The sequence below is a fragment of the Mus pahari genome, chromosome 9, assembly GCF_900095145.1.
Source record: "Mus pahari chromosome 9, PAHARI_EIJ_v1.1, whole genome shotgun sequence".
Taxonomy (NCBI): Eukaryota; Metazoa; Chordata; class Mammalia; order Rodentia; family Muridae; genus Mus; species Mus pahari.
Window position 1 is genome coordinate 45,555,339 of NC_034598.1, and position 17,202 is coordinate 45,572,540.

The 17,202-nt window shown below is 56.3% G+C and overlaps 2 protein-coding genes across 3 annotated transcripts; both read right to left on the minus strand.

Annotated features, from left to right (window-relative positions):
- Positions 1 to 870: 870 nt before the first annotated feature.
- Diras1 (DIRAS family GTPase 1) lies at positions 871 to 5,797 on the minus strand. The gene is made up of 2 exons (XM_029542387.1): positions 5,737 to 5,797; positions 871 to 2,990 (listed from the first exon to the last, which is right to left on the minus strand). Exon 2 carries the CDS (start codon positions 2,933 to 2,935, stop codon positions 2,339 to 2,341), a length of 597 nt encoding a protein of 198 aa, XP_029398247.1. The 5' UTR covers positions 2,936 to 2,990; positions 5,737 to 5,797; the 3' UTR covers positions 871 to 2,338.
- Positions 5,798 to 8,548: 2,751 nt separating this feature from the next.
- Positions 8,549 to 16,711, minus strand: Slc39a3 (solute carrier family 39 member 3). 2 transcript variants are annotated; one of them, XM_029542654.1, is made up of 3 exons: positions 16,629 to 16,711; positions 13,647 to 13,968; positions 8,549 to 11,645 (listed from the first exon to the last, which is right to left on the minus strand). In XM_029542654.1, exons 2-3 carry the CDS (start codon positions 13,854 to 13,856, stop codon positions 10,902 to 10,904), a joined length of 954 nt encoding a protein of 317 aa, XP_029398514.1. In that variant the 5' UTR covers positions 13,857 to 13,968; positions 16,629 to 16,711; the 3' UTR covers positions 8,549 to 10,901. The 2 variants fall into 2 exon arrangements, with proteins under 2 accessions (XP_029398514.1, XP_021061240.1); XM_021205581.2 differs by having other exon boundaries at positions 13,647 to 13,865; positions 16,629 to 16,691.
- Positions 16,712 to 17,202: the final 491 nt, after the last annotated feature.

A 17,202-nucleotide genomic window follows, 5' to 3' on the forward strand; every position in this document is an offset into this window, starting at 1 on the left:
CACAGGGGAGGCAGGATCCACGTGTTTATTGCAGGAAGACAAGGTCTACGAGAGAACGGTACACAGACCCCACATGGGATGGGGCTCCCACATGCGGGGGGCAGGGGTGGGTCACAGCAAGCGAGGCCTGGCGGGGTCCCCAGCACCAGAGATGCCTGGGCAGGTTGGCCAGCAGCCAGGGTGGGCTCCGGCCTCCCCTGCCACCCAGCCTGGTTCTCCCCAGGATGGGCAAGGCCGGCCAGGAGAAGCCGGGGGTGGCCCAGAGATTGTGCTATCAGGGTGTGTCCCTGAGAAAGGGCTGTGACCCCCTGTCCAGTCAGGAGCCACTCCCGGGGCTTGGGAGCAGGTGGCAGCTGTGTGGGCCCTGGACTGGCTGGAGGTCAGGGCTCAGCTATGCTCAGACTCAAGCTTCAGGCTGTGGCTCTCCCTGTACCTGGCACACAGAAGGAAGCACAGTGAGGTCTGGCCTACTCAGTCATCTGGCTTCAGCCTTCTTTCTGCTGCTCCATCTCTGTCTCTTTGTGACGTGTCTTTGTCTCTCTTTATCTCCTTTCTCTCTGTCTCTGTCTCTCTGTCTCTGTCTCTCTGTCTCTGTCTGTCTCTCTCTCTCTCTCTCTCACACACACACACACACACACACATTCTCTTTCTCCCCCCATACTCTCCCTCCCTCTCACACACACACACACACACTCACTCTCCCCCCACACTCTCCCTCCCTCTCTCACACACACACACACACACTCACTCTCCCCCCACACTCNCCCTCCCTCCCTCTCTCTCTCACACACACACACACACACACACACACACTCACTCTCCCCCACACTCTTCCTCCCTCTCCCTCTCTCTCACCCTCCCCCCACCCACCCCCACCCCCGAGGACCCAGCTCGCCCAGCCACAGCCTGGTCTGCAGCCACTGTCAGGGCATAACCTCACACTGAGGCCTCTGTACTGCAGCTTTGTCACTTCTGAGCCAGGAGCCAGCTTCCCACAGCCTGGAACAGGACCTGGTGCCTGTCAGACAGGCCTGCGTCACCCACCCTGAAAACACAGAGCCACACAGACATACCACAATGTCTAGGTGCCCCTCCACACATGGCCACTTACACTGTGGTCTCACTAAGAACACAAAGTGGTGCAAGAACACCCCATCCCAAGACAGACACACACCCATCCACACACACAGGCACATGAACACAGAATTCTAAGTCACCCTCCTATGGGTGGGGCACAGGCCCAGGAGCCACTCAAGTCTCCTGGACAGTCTTGCAGATACCGCAGGGGCTCCGTAACTCAGGGCAGACATGGGGGACAGTCTCTGGGGTACACGTAACCAGCAAAGGGGCTCAGGATCTGTCAGAGCCCTAGGGCAGCAGCCACTGGTCCCATCACCGCACACAGGGGCTTTGCTGATACTCTCAGCTGGGCACCCCATCCTCAGCACCCCAAACCCCCAGTCGGGGTGGCTGTCAAGGGGCCACTGTGCCAAGGTCTCTGTCTCAGCAGAAGGCTGGTGTCCAGGTGGGCAGTGTCCAGGCAGCCACTCCACATTCCAGGTTCAGGGTTCCCGTGTGCCTCCCCTGAAGGACAGTCCTGGGCTTGTGCTGTGGGAGTCTGCCATTCCAGAGGTGGTACTTGGAGTGGCCAGGGCATTGCTGCAGGCCCTGTGTTTATTGCCTGGTGCCTGAGGCCCAGCCCTCGGGCCCATCCACCCTGGTGTGCAGACAGGAGAGGACAGGGGTGTTCTGGACCCAGGGAAGGCCACAGGTCAGAGGTCATAGGGAAAGGACAGGATCAGGTGAAAGAAATAAGATATTAGTGAAGGAAGATGAGGTCAATGGGCACTCCCCAGAGGTCACAGTGATAGAATGTGAGGGACAGGGATAGTGGGCATGGCTGGGAACACAGGGACAGAGATGGAGAGGCAAGGGAGCCTCTCTGGCCCTGACTGGGACGAGCAGTTCCTTAGCCGGGTCCCTGTTTTCAGATCCACAGGGATCAAACCTCCAGTGTGTGGTTGTGGGGTGCAGATAGATTGGGGGTGGGGGCAGAGAGATATAGAGGGAGAGGTCTGCAAAGGATGAAGCTATGGAGGTGTGAAGGGGCAGGGGTGGAGCCCAACCTTACTGTAGGCTGGTGGGGACAGGGAGAGGGAAGAGAGATGGAGGGAAGAGGAGGGAGGGGCAAGGCAAAGGAAGGAAGGAGGGGGAGGAGCAGGAGCAAAGAAGGGAAGAGCAGAGGCGAGAGAGGAGGGGTGGGGAGGAGAGGAATACTAAGAGGAGAGAGGAGGGAGGGGAGAAGGAGCCCGGGAGACTCAAGCTGGCTCTGGCGGGCTCACATGAGCGCGCACTTGCCCTTGATGCGATCAGCCCTCTTCTGCTTGCTGGAGCGTTTGCCGTCCACGCTGAGGCTGACGCTGCGGCGCGTCTCGAGCGTCAGCAGCTCCTGGAACAGCTCCTTCACATTGTAGTTCATCTTCGCTGAGGTCTCCATAAAGGCGCATTTCCACTCCTGTGCCACGGCCTGTGCCTCGCGTGTGTGCACCTCCCGCTGCGTCTCGTCACACTTGTTCCCCACCAGCATGATGGGGATGTCCTCCACGCTGCCCTTGATCTGCACGATCAACTTGTAGATGGGGCTCAGCTCATCCAGCGACTGCTTGCTGGTCACCGAGAACACCAGGATGAAGGCATGGCCCTTGGAGATGGACAGCCGCTGCATGGCCGGGAACTGGTGGCTGCCGGTGGTGTCTGTGATCTGCAGTGTGCACACGCTCTTGTCACAGCTGATCACCTGCCGGTACGTATCCTCTATGGTGGGGATGTAGGTGTCACGAAACGTCCCCTTCACAAAGCGGAGCACCAGCGAGCTCTTGCCCACGCCGCCTGCACCGAACACGACCACACGGTAGTCATTGCTCTGTTCTGGCATCTTCCCCGAAGCCGGCTGGGAGGACAGGGCCGGCTGTTAGAACCCCAGACCGACCCTGTTGGAGAAAGGACAGTGAAACACACAAGGCCATATGAGCCCAGGATAGCTCCCTGACCCAGTGGCCGGGTCACAGTGATGCTGGCCCTTCCTCCATGCCACCCAAGTGCCTCCAAAATGGCCCTCGCAGCTGCCCTGGTTGACTGCGACTATGCTCAGCTTCTTTCTGACAAATATAAGGCCGGGTGTGTCGGGGCAGGGGCCGGGCTGAGCTGGAGATGGTGTTGATGAGGCCAGGATGCAAAGACGCTCAAGTCAGCACTCAGGGTCCCACCTCAGGCCTGACTTCCACCCAGCCTCCAGCTCTGCACCAGTGTAAGTACCTCACACTCTGCGTTTCACCATCTTCCTGCCCCATCCTTATGTGTAAGAGACCCTGTCTCAAAAAAAAAAAAAAAAAATCAGGGTGGGTATTGAAGAGTCGGTTCTTGTGGCTACAGCACGGGCTGCTCTCACAAAGGACCTGATTCGGTTCCCAGCACCCACATGGCGGTTCACAACCACCAGGGATCTTCCGCCCCCTTCTGGCCTCTGAAGGCACTGCACACATGTATTGCCCAGACTCACATAAACAGAAGGGAAAAATACATAGAAAAGAATCCCACTGTGAAAAATCAGATGTGGTGGTACACAGCCATAATCCTAGAGCCAGGGTGGCTGAGACAAGAGGGTAGTGAAGTATGGGCTACTCTGGGTCACAGAGTGAGACTCTGTCTAAAAAACACAGCCTAGGGTCATTGAGGTGGCCCACACCTTTGATGCAGTACTGCAGAAGAGGCAGGAGGATCTCTGTGAGTTTGAGGCCAGCCTGGGCTGAACATTGAGACCATGTCTCCAACAAAACAAAACAAAAACAACCAACAAACAAAAAAAGGCAACGAGAAAAACAAGACGGTAAGCAAATATCAGACAAACACACCAAAAAGCACAGCACAGGGCCTCAGCCCCACGTGTCCTGAAGACGGGCTTCTGTCCTGGCCCTGGGGACCTGCCACATGAAACAGCCTCCTAACTGACTCTGACACTGAGGACATCCAGGAATCGCAAGTGTAAATCCTGAAGCAGAGGTTCCTGGGACTCACAGCCCAGACCAAGCCAAGAGAGCCTCGAAGCTAAGTGGGGCCTCCCTGTTCCCTATGCCTGAGCCTTGGCTTCCTGCTCAGGCCACTGTGTGCTCCACAGAACTCCTGGCTGGGATTCCCTGGGTTTCCCTCCTGTCTTTGCTCAGAGAAGTGCATGGATCTCAGAGGGTCACACAGTATGAGAACTCCTAAATTAGGAGAGGTAGGGAAAGACTGTGGAGGGGACACTAGGGAGGCCTGTCCCCACTACTGCTATCCCTTCAGGTTCTTTTCCTCAGCATGGTGAACACATGGAGACTGTTGAGGACTCCCTGAAGTCAGACTTAGGGACTATGACACTGAAGGGGTGACTCTGTCCTTGGGGGTTCAGTTTTCTATGGGATGGCAGACACCTAGGCTTTGCCTGGGATATGGTTAGGGGTAAGTGCCTCAGGTACAGCCTCCAAGGAGCCCCCAAAGTTCTGGCAAGCTGGGGTTCCAGGGTGAGGATGAGCAAACATCCCCCATGGGGTCTGAAGTCATATTCAAAATTATCAAATGTACCTAAATAAAAGGAAAATGCAACAACTGGAGCCAACACTACTGACACCCAAAACTCTCAAGCTGGACACTTACTTGAAGTGTCCCTGGGTTCTACACAGGGTACTTCTTGGCCTGGGGAAGAGCGGGGGGTGCTGGCATGGGGCTGCTCCCCAGCCCAGCAGTCTTAACGTTTCTCTTGGTGAGTAATGGGAGGGGATACACAGTGACCCCACCCCACTGCCCAGAGGGGATCTAAAGTGGCAAATGGAGGGTGGGGCATGTTCCCCTCGATGCAACTCCTTCTCGGTGGTGGGCACCGGGGGAGGCAGTGCCCAGCAGGGATGTCCACTAGATAGATGCTGAGGGTTGGGCCCCCTGACTAAGAGGGTCCTGTGCAGTCCAGGTCTCCCTCCTTTGGGGATCAGGGAGAGGGCCCTGAACTTGCAGTGGGACAAGCTCTGCTCAAGGTCACGCGATCTAAGAGGTGGTATGACTCAGAGAGACTTAAAGCTGGGCCCTGCTCAGCTGCTGTGCCCAGGGGGCTCTGAGGTGCTCGGCCACACTGTCTGAGTCACCCGAGCCCTGGGCCAGCCTGCCCCAAACCTCTCAGTCCACAGAGCGGCACAGGGCAGGGCCCTGGGACCCTGAAGCCACCTCAGGTGCAAAAAGCCAGGATGGCCTTGGCGGGGGAGAGTCTGGGGATGGGGGCACTGACTAATGGGGGTGGCTGATTTAGGGGCTGCAGACTGGGGGTATGATGAAGAGTGGGCAGTTTTAGGGACTCAAGGGGATGGGGCTTCCTGGGAGTCAGGAAGGGTCTCAGAGGAGGGAAGGGGTCCTGAGAGAGGGGCTTGGTCATGAGGGTGCAGGGCTCTGTGGGAGCAGCGAGGGACCCGGGCCTCAGCGGGCAATTCGCAGAGGGCATGTATGAGGGGACCAGGGCCCAGAAGGTCCCAAGTGATGCTCTGCGTGGCCAGGCAGGGGTGGGGCGACGGGGAGCTGTCCATGGTGACCGCTGGACTCCCGGGGACAGGCAAAGCCTGGCGCAGTGGCCCGGGAGGGTGGGGCCGGAACAAAGGGATCATGGTGGTTTGGGGACCCCTCCCCACCCTCTGTGGCCGAGGCTGCCCCGCCGCCTACCTGGGCCGCTGTGGTCCCCGCCGCTGCGCTGCTGTCCGCGCCGCCGCAGTCCCGATGTCCCCGCCCCAGCTGCGCTCCGCCCCGCCCGCCCCGCCCGCCCCGCCCGCCAGGACCCGGGCCCGGGCAGCTGCAGCCCCAGGTCACCGCCAAGCCCGCCCTGGGTGTCCATCAGCAACCGGGGGCATGCAGAGCTCTGGGCATCGGGACACCCACACCCACGCGCACCACGTGGCTACCTGTACCTTAGGGAACGCGGGTGGGTGACAAGGCCCATCGTGTGAGGTCCTGGAGACACGGTGACCGATAGTCAGAGGTCGCCCCAAATGCAAAAAGGGAGAACTGGAAATGGGGGGCAGTGTGATCCAGGTCAGATCGATCAGTGAGGGGCAGGCAGAAGGAGGTGATGGAAGAGGGTGTGAGCTGAGTATATAAACCTTCATAGATTAAGATGTCAGCCACACTGGGGAGCCGGAGGCAGGGGAATGGCTGTGAGTTTAAAGCCATTCTGGGATACAGAGTAGAGACCCCTGTGGGAGAAGGAAGGAAGGGTTCGGGGAGAAGGGGAGGAAGAGAGGACTAAAAGACAAAATAACACAAAGAACCCCATTGTTGGCGTTGTAGCTTGGAGGGCCAATCGATCCCTTGGCAGTTATGGGATCCATCCTGAGCGTCGTCGCTGAGGCCCAGCCTGACGGTGTCGGCTTGGCATCCCAACACTGGAGGCAGAGCAGGAGGACCAGGAGGTCAAGGTCAGCCTCTGCTACATAGTTTCTGGAAAATGTGAGACCCTGCCTCAAACAGAAAGAGGAAAAGAGAAAAAGATAAACCCGGATGTTCTTCTGGTATGTGTTCTAGGGGAGCCTGCTGAGGCCCTGGCTCCACCTACACACTGCAAGGAAAACAGAACAAAAGTTACTTTGTATCATTAAAGATTGGGGCCAGTGACAGTGCTCAGAAGAAAAAGGTGCTTTCTGCCAAGCCCGACAGCCTGTGTTGGCTCCCTGAGACCCACGTGGTGGACGGAGAGAACCAGCTCCAGCTAACTGTCCTCTGATTTCCACACACAGAGAAACTGATAAAGAAAATGTCACTTACATTTTGTCTTAATTTTTAGATTTATTTGTATTTTCTGTGTATGGATGCTTTGCCTGCATGCCTGATGACCTCAGACATCCCAAGAGGGCATCGGGTCCCCTGGAGTGACAAACAGTTAAGAGCCACCACGCAGGTGCTGGGAATCGAACCTGGGTCCTCCTGAACAGTTGTTAACTACTGAGCCAGCTCTCTGAAGACTAATTTTAAAGTATTTTTGCTTGCTTGTGGTAGGGGCTCACTCTGTAGACCAGGCTGGCCTCTGCCTCTTCCACTTAGCCCAGCTAAAGACCATCCTCTTCCCTCTCCGGGCCCCAGGCTCACCCACTACTTCCCTGCTCAGTTCTAACATGCCCCCTTCTCCTGGCATTACAGCACAGCACACTGGCTTGGAGTCAGGATCTCCACGGCTGGCCTAGCTCTCTCTTTGCTATTTGTGCCCATTTATCCTAGGCTGCCTCAAGCTGTCACCTGATGAATTTACCTCCTTCTTAGACTGGCCCTGTGGGAGTCCCTCAGAAGGTGGTTCAGTCTCCCTACCATACCTCAAGATGGAGACAGCCTAGTGGGAAGCCAGAGCTCTGTTCTGGAAGACCCTGTCCTACAGAAGTGCCTGGGCTACAGATTCACCTCACTCCTCAGAGTAGCTGGGAAGAACCCCATAAAGCAGCCCTATTTCTTGGGTGCTGAGAATTGGGGGTTTGGAGCTAGCAGGCAGGCTTCCTCTGGCTGTGATGGGTGCCTGGGTCCCCTGAGAGACTGGGGGAGCTCTCAGCACAGCTCTGACCGGCTCCCTGGCTTTCCCTCAGGCACCAGCCCAGGCTGACTCACTGGAAGGAGCCTGGCCACATGCTGATGCTATTTATAGATGCCAGGCCAGGCTCTGGGCATCAGGAGCCACTGAAGACAACCTTAGTCCCTGACTCCCTCTTGCAGTAGCGCCTCTGTGTGGGGACACTGTTCGCTGCCCTGCCTTGCTGAACTGGGCAGATCCTCGGGAACTAGGACTCAGGGACCTGAGATGAGTCAGTTTCCATTGCATTCTGAGGCTCTAGCCTGGGTGCCATGCCCTACACACCCATCACCTCCTTTAAAAGCCACGCCTTGTCCCCAGCAGCAGAGGTGGCTGAGGAAAGGCCTTGGGGTGCATGGATCAGCCTGTAAGGTCCTTGCAAACACACAGAGTATGGATTCTCAGAACCTACACCCAAAGCTAGTGGGGTGGCTCAATCCTGCTGCGGCAGCATGGGGAGGGGCTGAGGCAGGATTCCTGCTGACCCAGTGGTCTAGATAAACCTTCCACTCCATGATACTGACACTGTGTCTTAAAAACCAAGGTGAGCTTGGGGGTGGCTCAGCAGTTACAACACTGGCTGCTCTTGTAGAGGACACGGGTTTAATTCCCAGCTCTCACGTGGTGGCTCACAAACTATCTGTAACACCAGTTCCAGAGCATATGATGCCCTCTTCTGGCTTCCACAGGCACTGTGTGCATGTTCACACACACACACACAGCCAAACAAAGAAAACCCCATGGGCCGGCAGTCTGGAGCCCAGTATTTTGTTGTTTGTTAGCTTGAGACAGCAGTTGTTAGCTTGAGACAGCCCTCAGCAGCATGGCCTCTGTGGAGATCAGATAGGATGCTGTCTTCTGGTTTCCATGAGAACTAGGGACCCATGCGGTGCAAAATATCCATTCACAAAAACAAAATAAATAGTTTAAATTTTCACTTGTTTATTTCTTTTGCAAAAGGGCTCGCTTGTAACCCTGGCTGGCCTGGAACTCACAGAAATCCGCCTGTCTCTGGAGTGCATGGATTAAAGGAGTGGGTAACCATGGCTAGCTTAAAAACTGTTATTACACATATTGGGGGTGTGGGACGAGCACACACAAGTGTGTGCATGTGTGCCACTGAGCACCTGTGGAGATCGGGACAGTGCAGGAGTCAGTTCTGTCAGCACGTGAGCCTCTGGACTCGAACTCAGGTCTGCCACGCTTGCCCCTCGCCGACAGTGCCCCAGGATTTTCCTTCTTCTGTGGGAGCACTCACTAATGGTGCTGTGGTGCTCTGGTGTCATTCCTCTCATCATTGGGGGGTGACTTACAGGTGGGACCCCTCCCCAGGAGGACTGTGCGTGACATCCAGGACACATGTAATTGCGTTCAGCCATGGAGCTCCTGGCTCGGAGCAGGCGGACTCCAGAGACAACAGTGGGAGAAGGTGCGCGTGGAGCCCGGGGTGCCCCACAGAAACACCCTCACCCCGTGGGGAATACCAAGCTGAAAAGCTTCCTCGGGCAGGTGGGATGCAGGGCAAAGATCAGTCAGGCCCCTGCAATGCAATGAGGGCAGGATGCCAGGAGCTGGCTGTGCCGGATCCCGCCTGCACTAATAACTTCTGTACAGGAACACAAACAAGCCATAGGAGAAGCTGACATGCTGTTATTACAAACACAGATCAGCGGTGAAGCTGGGCTACCCGCACCGCCCTCTCTCTCCTCCTGTCTAGCTGTGTCCCAGCTGTGTCCCCCACAGGAGGCAAGGGGGGGGCCCTGGCCTTGCAGCATCCTGGGCCTCCTCCTCCATGTCCATTCTCCTGGGGCTGGGGCAAGGGCTGTCAGGTAAACTGGAACTTCAGTAAAAGACACAGAGGCCCCCAGTTGCCAGTAAGCTGGAGCTTGGGATGACTCTCAGAAACTCAAGAAGTCTAATGGGGAGGGTCCAGGTCTGCAAGCTGCTGTCCCCAGGGGCAGAGCAGTTGGTGCTGAGAAGGAGAGAATGCCATTGTATGCACCCATGGGGGAGGTTCAGACTCCCTGTTGGGATGCCCAGTCTAGGGAGCTGGCTCTTCCTAGCCTGGCCTAGTCTTTGTCACCTGAGCCCATACCTGTGGGGGCATGGTGGCCCCGTGGGGCCCACCTGGGGCCAAGGGAAGCTGGAGAACCATTTGGATGTCTGTCCCCCCCCCCATAGTTAAGTAGAGGGTAGAAGGACAGTAGGCCCAGGTGGCACCGTGGGCATGTTACCACATCTACATGATGGGGCTCCTCGGGAAAGAACCCCAGAAACTGCTAAGAGAGGCTTCAACCACTGGCAGAGTGGGCCCCTCACTGGGAGCCCTACATTCTTAATGTGCCCCAAGTGGTGTGTGAACCAGGGTTTATTCAGCACTAAGGGAGTCCAGGCATTGGGGCTCTGAGGACAATGCCCAAGCCCCAGCTGTCCCCAAGGCCCTGTCTCTTTGTGCCTTGTATCATCTGAGTGTCGCTGGGTAGGGGCACACTCAACAAGTCATTTTGGTTACCTGGCCATGGCAACATGGCACTAGGGAGGAATCTGACACCCAGCTAACGGAGGGGAGGCAGTGCTGAAGCGAAGCCTGCTACACAGACCCCAGGTTAGGTGGTGAGCTGTGGCAGGCTTATGTCCCCAGAGAGTCCTCACTCAGGCTGTCCCAAGATGCTGGCATTACCATGGTGACCTGCACCAACGTTGCCAAGTGCTGAGTTTCCCCTGCTCCTGCCTGCATCTTGGGAGTTGTCCCTGTCAGGATGTGGCCCTGGAGTCTCACTGCCATGCCCTCTGCAGAGGAGGCCCCTCCACTCTGGTGAATGCTGCACCATAGAGCAAGAGAAAAAGAAGCTGTTCCTGAGGGCCAGGCACAGTCTGGGCTGTCCACTTGCTCATGTGACCCACATGTACTGTCACCTGTCACACAGGAGCAACCAGAAAAACTCGGGTGACAGTAGCGGGCAGGGCCTTGGCTCCACGGAGAACATGGCAGGGTCCCTGAGGTCACTGTGCTCCCCATCTGCCAGTCCCCACCCTGGGCTCCATTCTTGATGGCTCAGGAATGACAACAAAAACTGAAGGGGTGACGGGATATGAGGTGACATGGCCACACAGGCTTTGGTAAAGAACTTTAAGACGTTTTTAAAAGCAGTGTCTGTAGGGCCAGGTTCTGGCGGAGGGCAGAGACCGGTGACCAGCCCGGGAGGTCCCTGTGTATGAACCGTGGCCCATGAGCGTGGCTGTCGAGGGACATGCTCTGTGTCCTTCAGGAATTCAGGGCTCACCACTTGAGAAAGACCATGCCCGCCAGAACGGCGTAGCCCAGCACCAGGAACAGCACCTTCAGCAGCTGCTCGCTCCTCTCCTCCAGCTCCTTGGCCAGGATCTCCAGGAAGGTGACGAACAGGAAGGTGCCACCGGCCAGGCCCTGCAGCAGCGCCGATGCCACGCTGCTGGCCACGCTGCGGGCACTCTCGATGCCCAGGCCCAAACCAATGCCCACCGGGATCATGGCGCTCACGGTCACAGCCAACTTGGCCGCGTCCCTCAAGGGTACCGCGCTGCGGGCCATGCTGATGCCCAGGGCCACGGCCACAAGCGTCTCGTGGACTGCCACGCCAACGAACAGGCTGACCACACGCTCACCCTCCTCCTGCAGCCCCAGCGCCAGACCCTCGAACACCGAGTGTGCAGATAGCGCAAAGACCAGGCTGAGCAGCCGCAGCGGCCCTGGGCGGCCCAGCTCCCGTAGCCGCAGCCCTGCACCATGGGTGTGCGCTGTAGGCTCGGGGTACAGGCCGTGGCTACGGCCGCCCACACCCACGAACGGGCTCTCATACTCAGAGTCGCTGCCCGCGTCTGAGCCAGCGTTGAAGGTCTCCAGGTCTATAAAGGGAGGCCGCTCCCGACGGAAGGTCAGCACCAGCTGCTCCACGAACACAGTGAGGAAGAAACCCACCATCATGAGAGTCTCCGCCAGCGGGTAGTCGGTGCTGATGTGGCCCAGGCTCAGTACCTGCCGCAGCTGTGGACACAAGGCCAGGTCAGCTCCCCTCCCAGGCTGGGGCACTCAGGAGGCCAAGGCGGGAGGGCTGTGTGCCCGAGGGCTACCTGGCCTCAAGGAGACCCCACTTCAAGCAATGACACAGCACAGAGAACAAGGCATGATGCAGGGTTCTAATCCCAGCACTCAGAAGCAAGCCAGGGCCGCACAGAGAGATCCTGTCTCCATAGGACAGCACAAAGACACAGCCCAAGTCATACCAAGGTTAAAGCAGAGAGGGCCAGAGCGAGGCTGAGAGGCACAGCTCTGTCTTGCATGGCTTCCATTCCTAGCATTGCCCAAAATATATTTTTAACAGGAAAAAAAAAAGGGGGGGGGAGAGACCGGGGAGACAGCTCATGGGTCAAGGCACCTGCCACCAAGCCTGACAACCTGAGTTCAAACCCCTTGGGACCCACATGATGGAAGGCAAAAACCAACTCCAGAAAGCCTCTGATCACCACATGAGCATGCACGTCCACACACACAGGCATCAAATACTTATAAAATAGAAGGGAAAACTGTGCCAGGAAACAAGGCTGCTGGCTGGCCTTGCCTGGGCTGTACCCAGAGATGATTCCAGCCATGAGAGACAGCACTGTGAATTGTGCTTTCTGCAAAGGATGTCTGAAGCCCAGCCCTACATGGGTGAGCTGTCACGTGTACACCCGAGGGCAGAGAGTGGAGAGTAAGGCCACCAAGGGCCCAGGTTCCAGCATGAGGCTGTGGCAGGTAGCTGCAGAGCAAGACCTGGTCACCTCAGACTCCTCACGGGCACAGACAGCGGCCACTGTAGCCTGTGCTGAGCTGGGGTCTCACCAGGGTCCTAGCAGCAGGAATCCTTATTCACTTCTGGCTGAGGATGCCCCAACCCCCAGTCTTCCCACGCTCACTGCAGTCTTGACAGAGGCTTTTCCTGGCTCCAGGACTGAGGTCCCCAAGACCCTAATGGCCAGGGCAGCTGCTGGGAGGCCAGGCCCACCCAGCCTGACATGACTCCCTTCACATCTGTGGAGCTGGCAGCCATCCCATCGCTACTTCTACAGTTTCAGATATACCCGTCCCCTGAAGGAGGTTCCACTGTCTTCCACCCTGGTCATGACCCATGCAACCACACTGATGGGGACAGGCTGGGGCCTCTCCAACCACAGCCAGTGAGAAATGGGGCCCCAGGGCTGGCAAGTGGCCAGAATGTGTCCTGGTGTCTATCTCCTAGGTCCCCGAGGACCCCAGGAAGCTCTGCGCAGACTCCTGCTCAGCCCACAGGAAGCATAAGGAGACACACCCATGCCGTGTCAAGGTGCTATCTGCCAGTCTGTGTCGTAGCAAGAGCAGATGGAGAGGAACCAACAGGAGCGATTGCACATGGCCTGTGGACTCTGGAGTGGGCAACTGCTCTGTCTGAAATTCACCACCCACTGGGCTCACCTGTGGGATAGCCCCAGTGCTGGGTAAGTAGGTAAGGCTAGAGACGGAAGCGGCTGACACAAGGTCACAATAACAATAACAATTTGCCTTCTCCTCCCTGTCTTCCTCGAGCTTCTGTGTTGGAATCCACTGGAGCTTGGCAGATACTGGTTTGCTTTGCCACGTGAGCATGAAGACCTGAGCCGTAACCCCAGAACCCACTTGGAAAGCTGGGTGTGGTGGACAGGCCTATAAGCACGGGCCAGGGCAGAGGGCAGAAACAGAGGGATCCCTGGAGCTTACTGGCTTCCTCTGCTGCAGTAAACTCCAAGTTCAATAAGACCCTGTCCCAGAAAACGAGGTGAGCAGGACTACAGAAGATACCAACCTCTGGCTTTCACACACACACACACACACACACACACACACACACACACACACACACACGCACGCACGCGTGCACACACACACACACACACACACACACACACACACAGCGTGCATGCACATGCACACACACATGCGCATGCACCTGAGCCCCACAGCCAGCCCGTCAGCTCCCCACTGAGGCCTCACCTTGTCCCTCACTGCAGGCAGCAGTGCATTAAAGCATGTAGCCAGGAAGACGCCACCCCCGAAGGTGTTGCAGAGGGAGAGGACCTTCTTCGAGCGGTGCGCCTTCTCCAGGTCAGCCTCGATGACCTTCACGGGCAGCAGAGAGCCCAGTAGCATGAAGAAGAACACACCCACCATGCAGAGGACCTTGGCCACCAGGAGCTTCGACATGGTGGCCGCCTGGGTCACACAGGGCCAAAGCACAAATCGAGTCACACACCAAAGGCTGTGGGGGCTACCGGCCCCAGTTGCAGGGCCAGGCACTCATAGCTCTGCTCAGCAGCTGTGAGGACAGGGCAGACATGTTAGCTGTGTGGTCACTGAGTAGTGGTGGTGACCAGTCAGCCACGCTGGGCCCACTATCTACTCTAGGACTCACAGACATGGACATACACGCGTATACAACTGAAGGTGAGGATCCAGGGCTGGGGGGATGGTGCAGGCAGGCAGGCAGGCAGGACCTCAGACAGGAGGCTGCCTGGGGCCTGCTGGCAGCCAGCTGCAAGGAACCAGTAAGCTCCACGTTCATGAGACCCTAACTCCAGAACTAGGGTGGAGAGCAACTGAGCAAGACACTGGGTGCTTACCTCTGGCTTTCAGTATACACACACATTCACACACATGAACATTCACACACACATGCATTCATGCACATGTACATTCATGCACACAGACACACATTCACATACATGGATATTCACACACATGCACCCACATGTACATTCACTACATGCACATTCACACACATGCACATTCACACACATTCATGCACATTCACACACACATGCATTCACACACATGTACATTCACACACATGCACATAGACACACATTCACATATATGCACATTCACACACATGCACACAGACACACATTCACACAGACACATTCACACACATGCACGCAGCCACAATTCACACACATGCACATTCACACACATGTACACAGACACACATACACATACATGCACATTCTCACATGCACACAGACACATTCACACACATGCACACAGACATGCATTCACACACATGCACATTCACACACACGTGCACACAGACACACATTCATGCAAGGCACAGGAAACTGAATATATTTAGCACCTGCTCCCTGCTGCCAGCTGCTTGGTAGCCACCTGAGCTGAGTAGCTTCCAGGTTAAACACAAGCACGAAATGATCCCATCGGTGCTAGAGCACTCTCGGGGTGTTGCTGCCCTGACAGAGAATCTCAACCTGTTACCCCAAGGATAGGCCTTACATAACTGGTGTCAACTCAGCTCAACTCACACCAGCCTGCCAGAGTCTTGCTTGCCAAGACTGTGCCAGCCCCGGGGTTTTTACACAGACTACTTCGTCTGCCTGGAGCATCCCCACCCCGCCCCATCCCACATCCCTGGATGCTCCACAGGTATCTTTATATTCCGTCACTGTGAAGGGCCTCCTGCAGACCGCCTGACTCCTGCTCCCAGCTGCATCCCTGGTACCCACCATGAGGCTTGGTGCAGGCCAGGTGCAAGGTGGCAGCTGGCAGCTGGCTCAGTGGATGTGGTGGCCAAATGTAGGGTTGTTCTTACGTGTTCTCCTGCCTCACAAAGCATGGGTCGGTAGGAGTGAAGCTGCTTCCCCACACCCCGGCTCACCCTCTGCAGGCAGAGCCATCCTGTCCCTGCCCTAGCCCTGTCCCTTCGACTGCACCAAAGGAACTGTATATATCTGGGTTGTCCTGGAACATTGGAGGTGGAGACAGGGGACCACAGGGAGATGCTGCCCAGCCACTCTGGCCCAGTCAACAGCTCTAGGCTGAAAGCCCTGGGTGCCTTTCCAGAGGAACTGGATTTGGTTCCCAGCTCCCACATGGTGGACCACAACCACCTGGAAGTCCAGCTCCTGGGGATCCAATGCCCCTCCTGGCCTCTGCAGGCACCAGGCACATAAGTGGTGCACAGCCATAAAAAGAAGCAAAACACACAAATATGTAAAATTTTAAATTATGAGAGTGATCAAGGAAGACGCTGATATTAAGTCTAGGCTCCCCACATGTGCCCACACACGGTCTGAAGGGCTGTGCCTGTCATCTTAGTACACAGGAGGGTGAGGCAGGACAATGGCTACACACTTGAGACCAGCCTGGACAGTGAGGAGGACCCTACCTCTGAAAAAAGTAACACAACAAAAATTTAAAATAAAATTCATTGGAAGGCAGTGGCAGGCAGATTTCTGAGTTTGAGGCCAGCCTGGTCTACAGAGTGTGCTCCAGGACAGCCAAGTTTACACAGAGAAACCCTGACTTGGAAAGAAATATAAATAAATAAATGAAATAATAAGATAGTAGCAGCAGAGACAGCTCAGCAGTTGACAGCACTGGCTGTTTTTGCAGATGACACGGGTTCCATTCTAGCCCAGAGGGATCCATTTCCCTCTTCTGGCCGCTTTGGGCACTGCACACATGTGCATAAACACAGACACATAAAGTTTGAAAAGTAAATTTTAAAAATGAAAATAAAATATGAAAGAAAATTAATCAGGATGAAATAAATAAGGTAAAAATTAAGCTAAACTTTAAAATTAAAATATTATAGAGGGTTATTATAAAGGACATAATTAATACAATTTAAAAAAAAAAAACCAACAAAAATAACTCCCTTAAAGTCCTTCCCTCCACTGCTGTGAAAGGCAAAGTGCATACAATAGGCGCCCAACTGATGCTAGAAGACCGGGTGGGGTAGGGATACCTCGGGTGCTCTCAAAATCGGGCCAGTCGGGGCCGGGCTGGCGGGGCGACAAGCTCGGTTTTGCCTTAAGCATTTATTGAGCGCCTACTGTGTGCTCCATGCAACCTCACTCTGGAGCAAGGACTCTGAACACGCAGGCACGGTCCGCCAGGGCCCTCGGCTCCGCCCTGCCCCAGGCCCGCCACGCCCAGGCCACGCCCTGACCCCTCTTGTACCTCTGACAGCCCCTCAGGCCTCCAGCCAGTGCCACCGCCGCCAACTGCCCCGCGGTCCGGACCCCGCCGCAGCGGACCAGCCGAGACCCCCGGGGCTGCGAGCCGCTACCCACGCCCCGCCCACGTCAGCGTCTATTGGACATTGTCAGTGCCACTCGACAGAACTCATAGTCCATTGGCCTCAGCTGCTGCCAATCCTTTTGCAACGACTACAGGCTCCGGAAAGCAGTTTCCGCCTTTCGAAATTTGAGTGCAGCTACCAAATGATTCCGATAGGAAACACGGACTTGGCAACATGGCTCCGGAAGGAGGTCCTCCATCCCGGAGCTGTCCAGGGTCGCGTGGTACTGAATGAGTGTGGATGGAGGCTTGGCAGGAAGCGATTTCCTACAGTGAATGGAACATTCTTGAAGCCTTTCCTCGTGGCTTAAGAAGATACAGGCCGGGCATGGTGGCGCAGGCCTTTAATCCCAGCACTTGGGAGGCAGAGGCAGGCGGATTTCGGATTTCGAGGCCAGCCTGGTCTACAAAGTGAGTTCCAGGACAGCCAGGGCTATACAGAGAAACCCTGTCT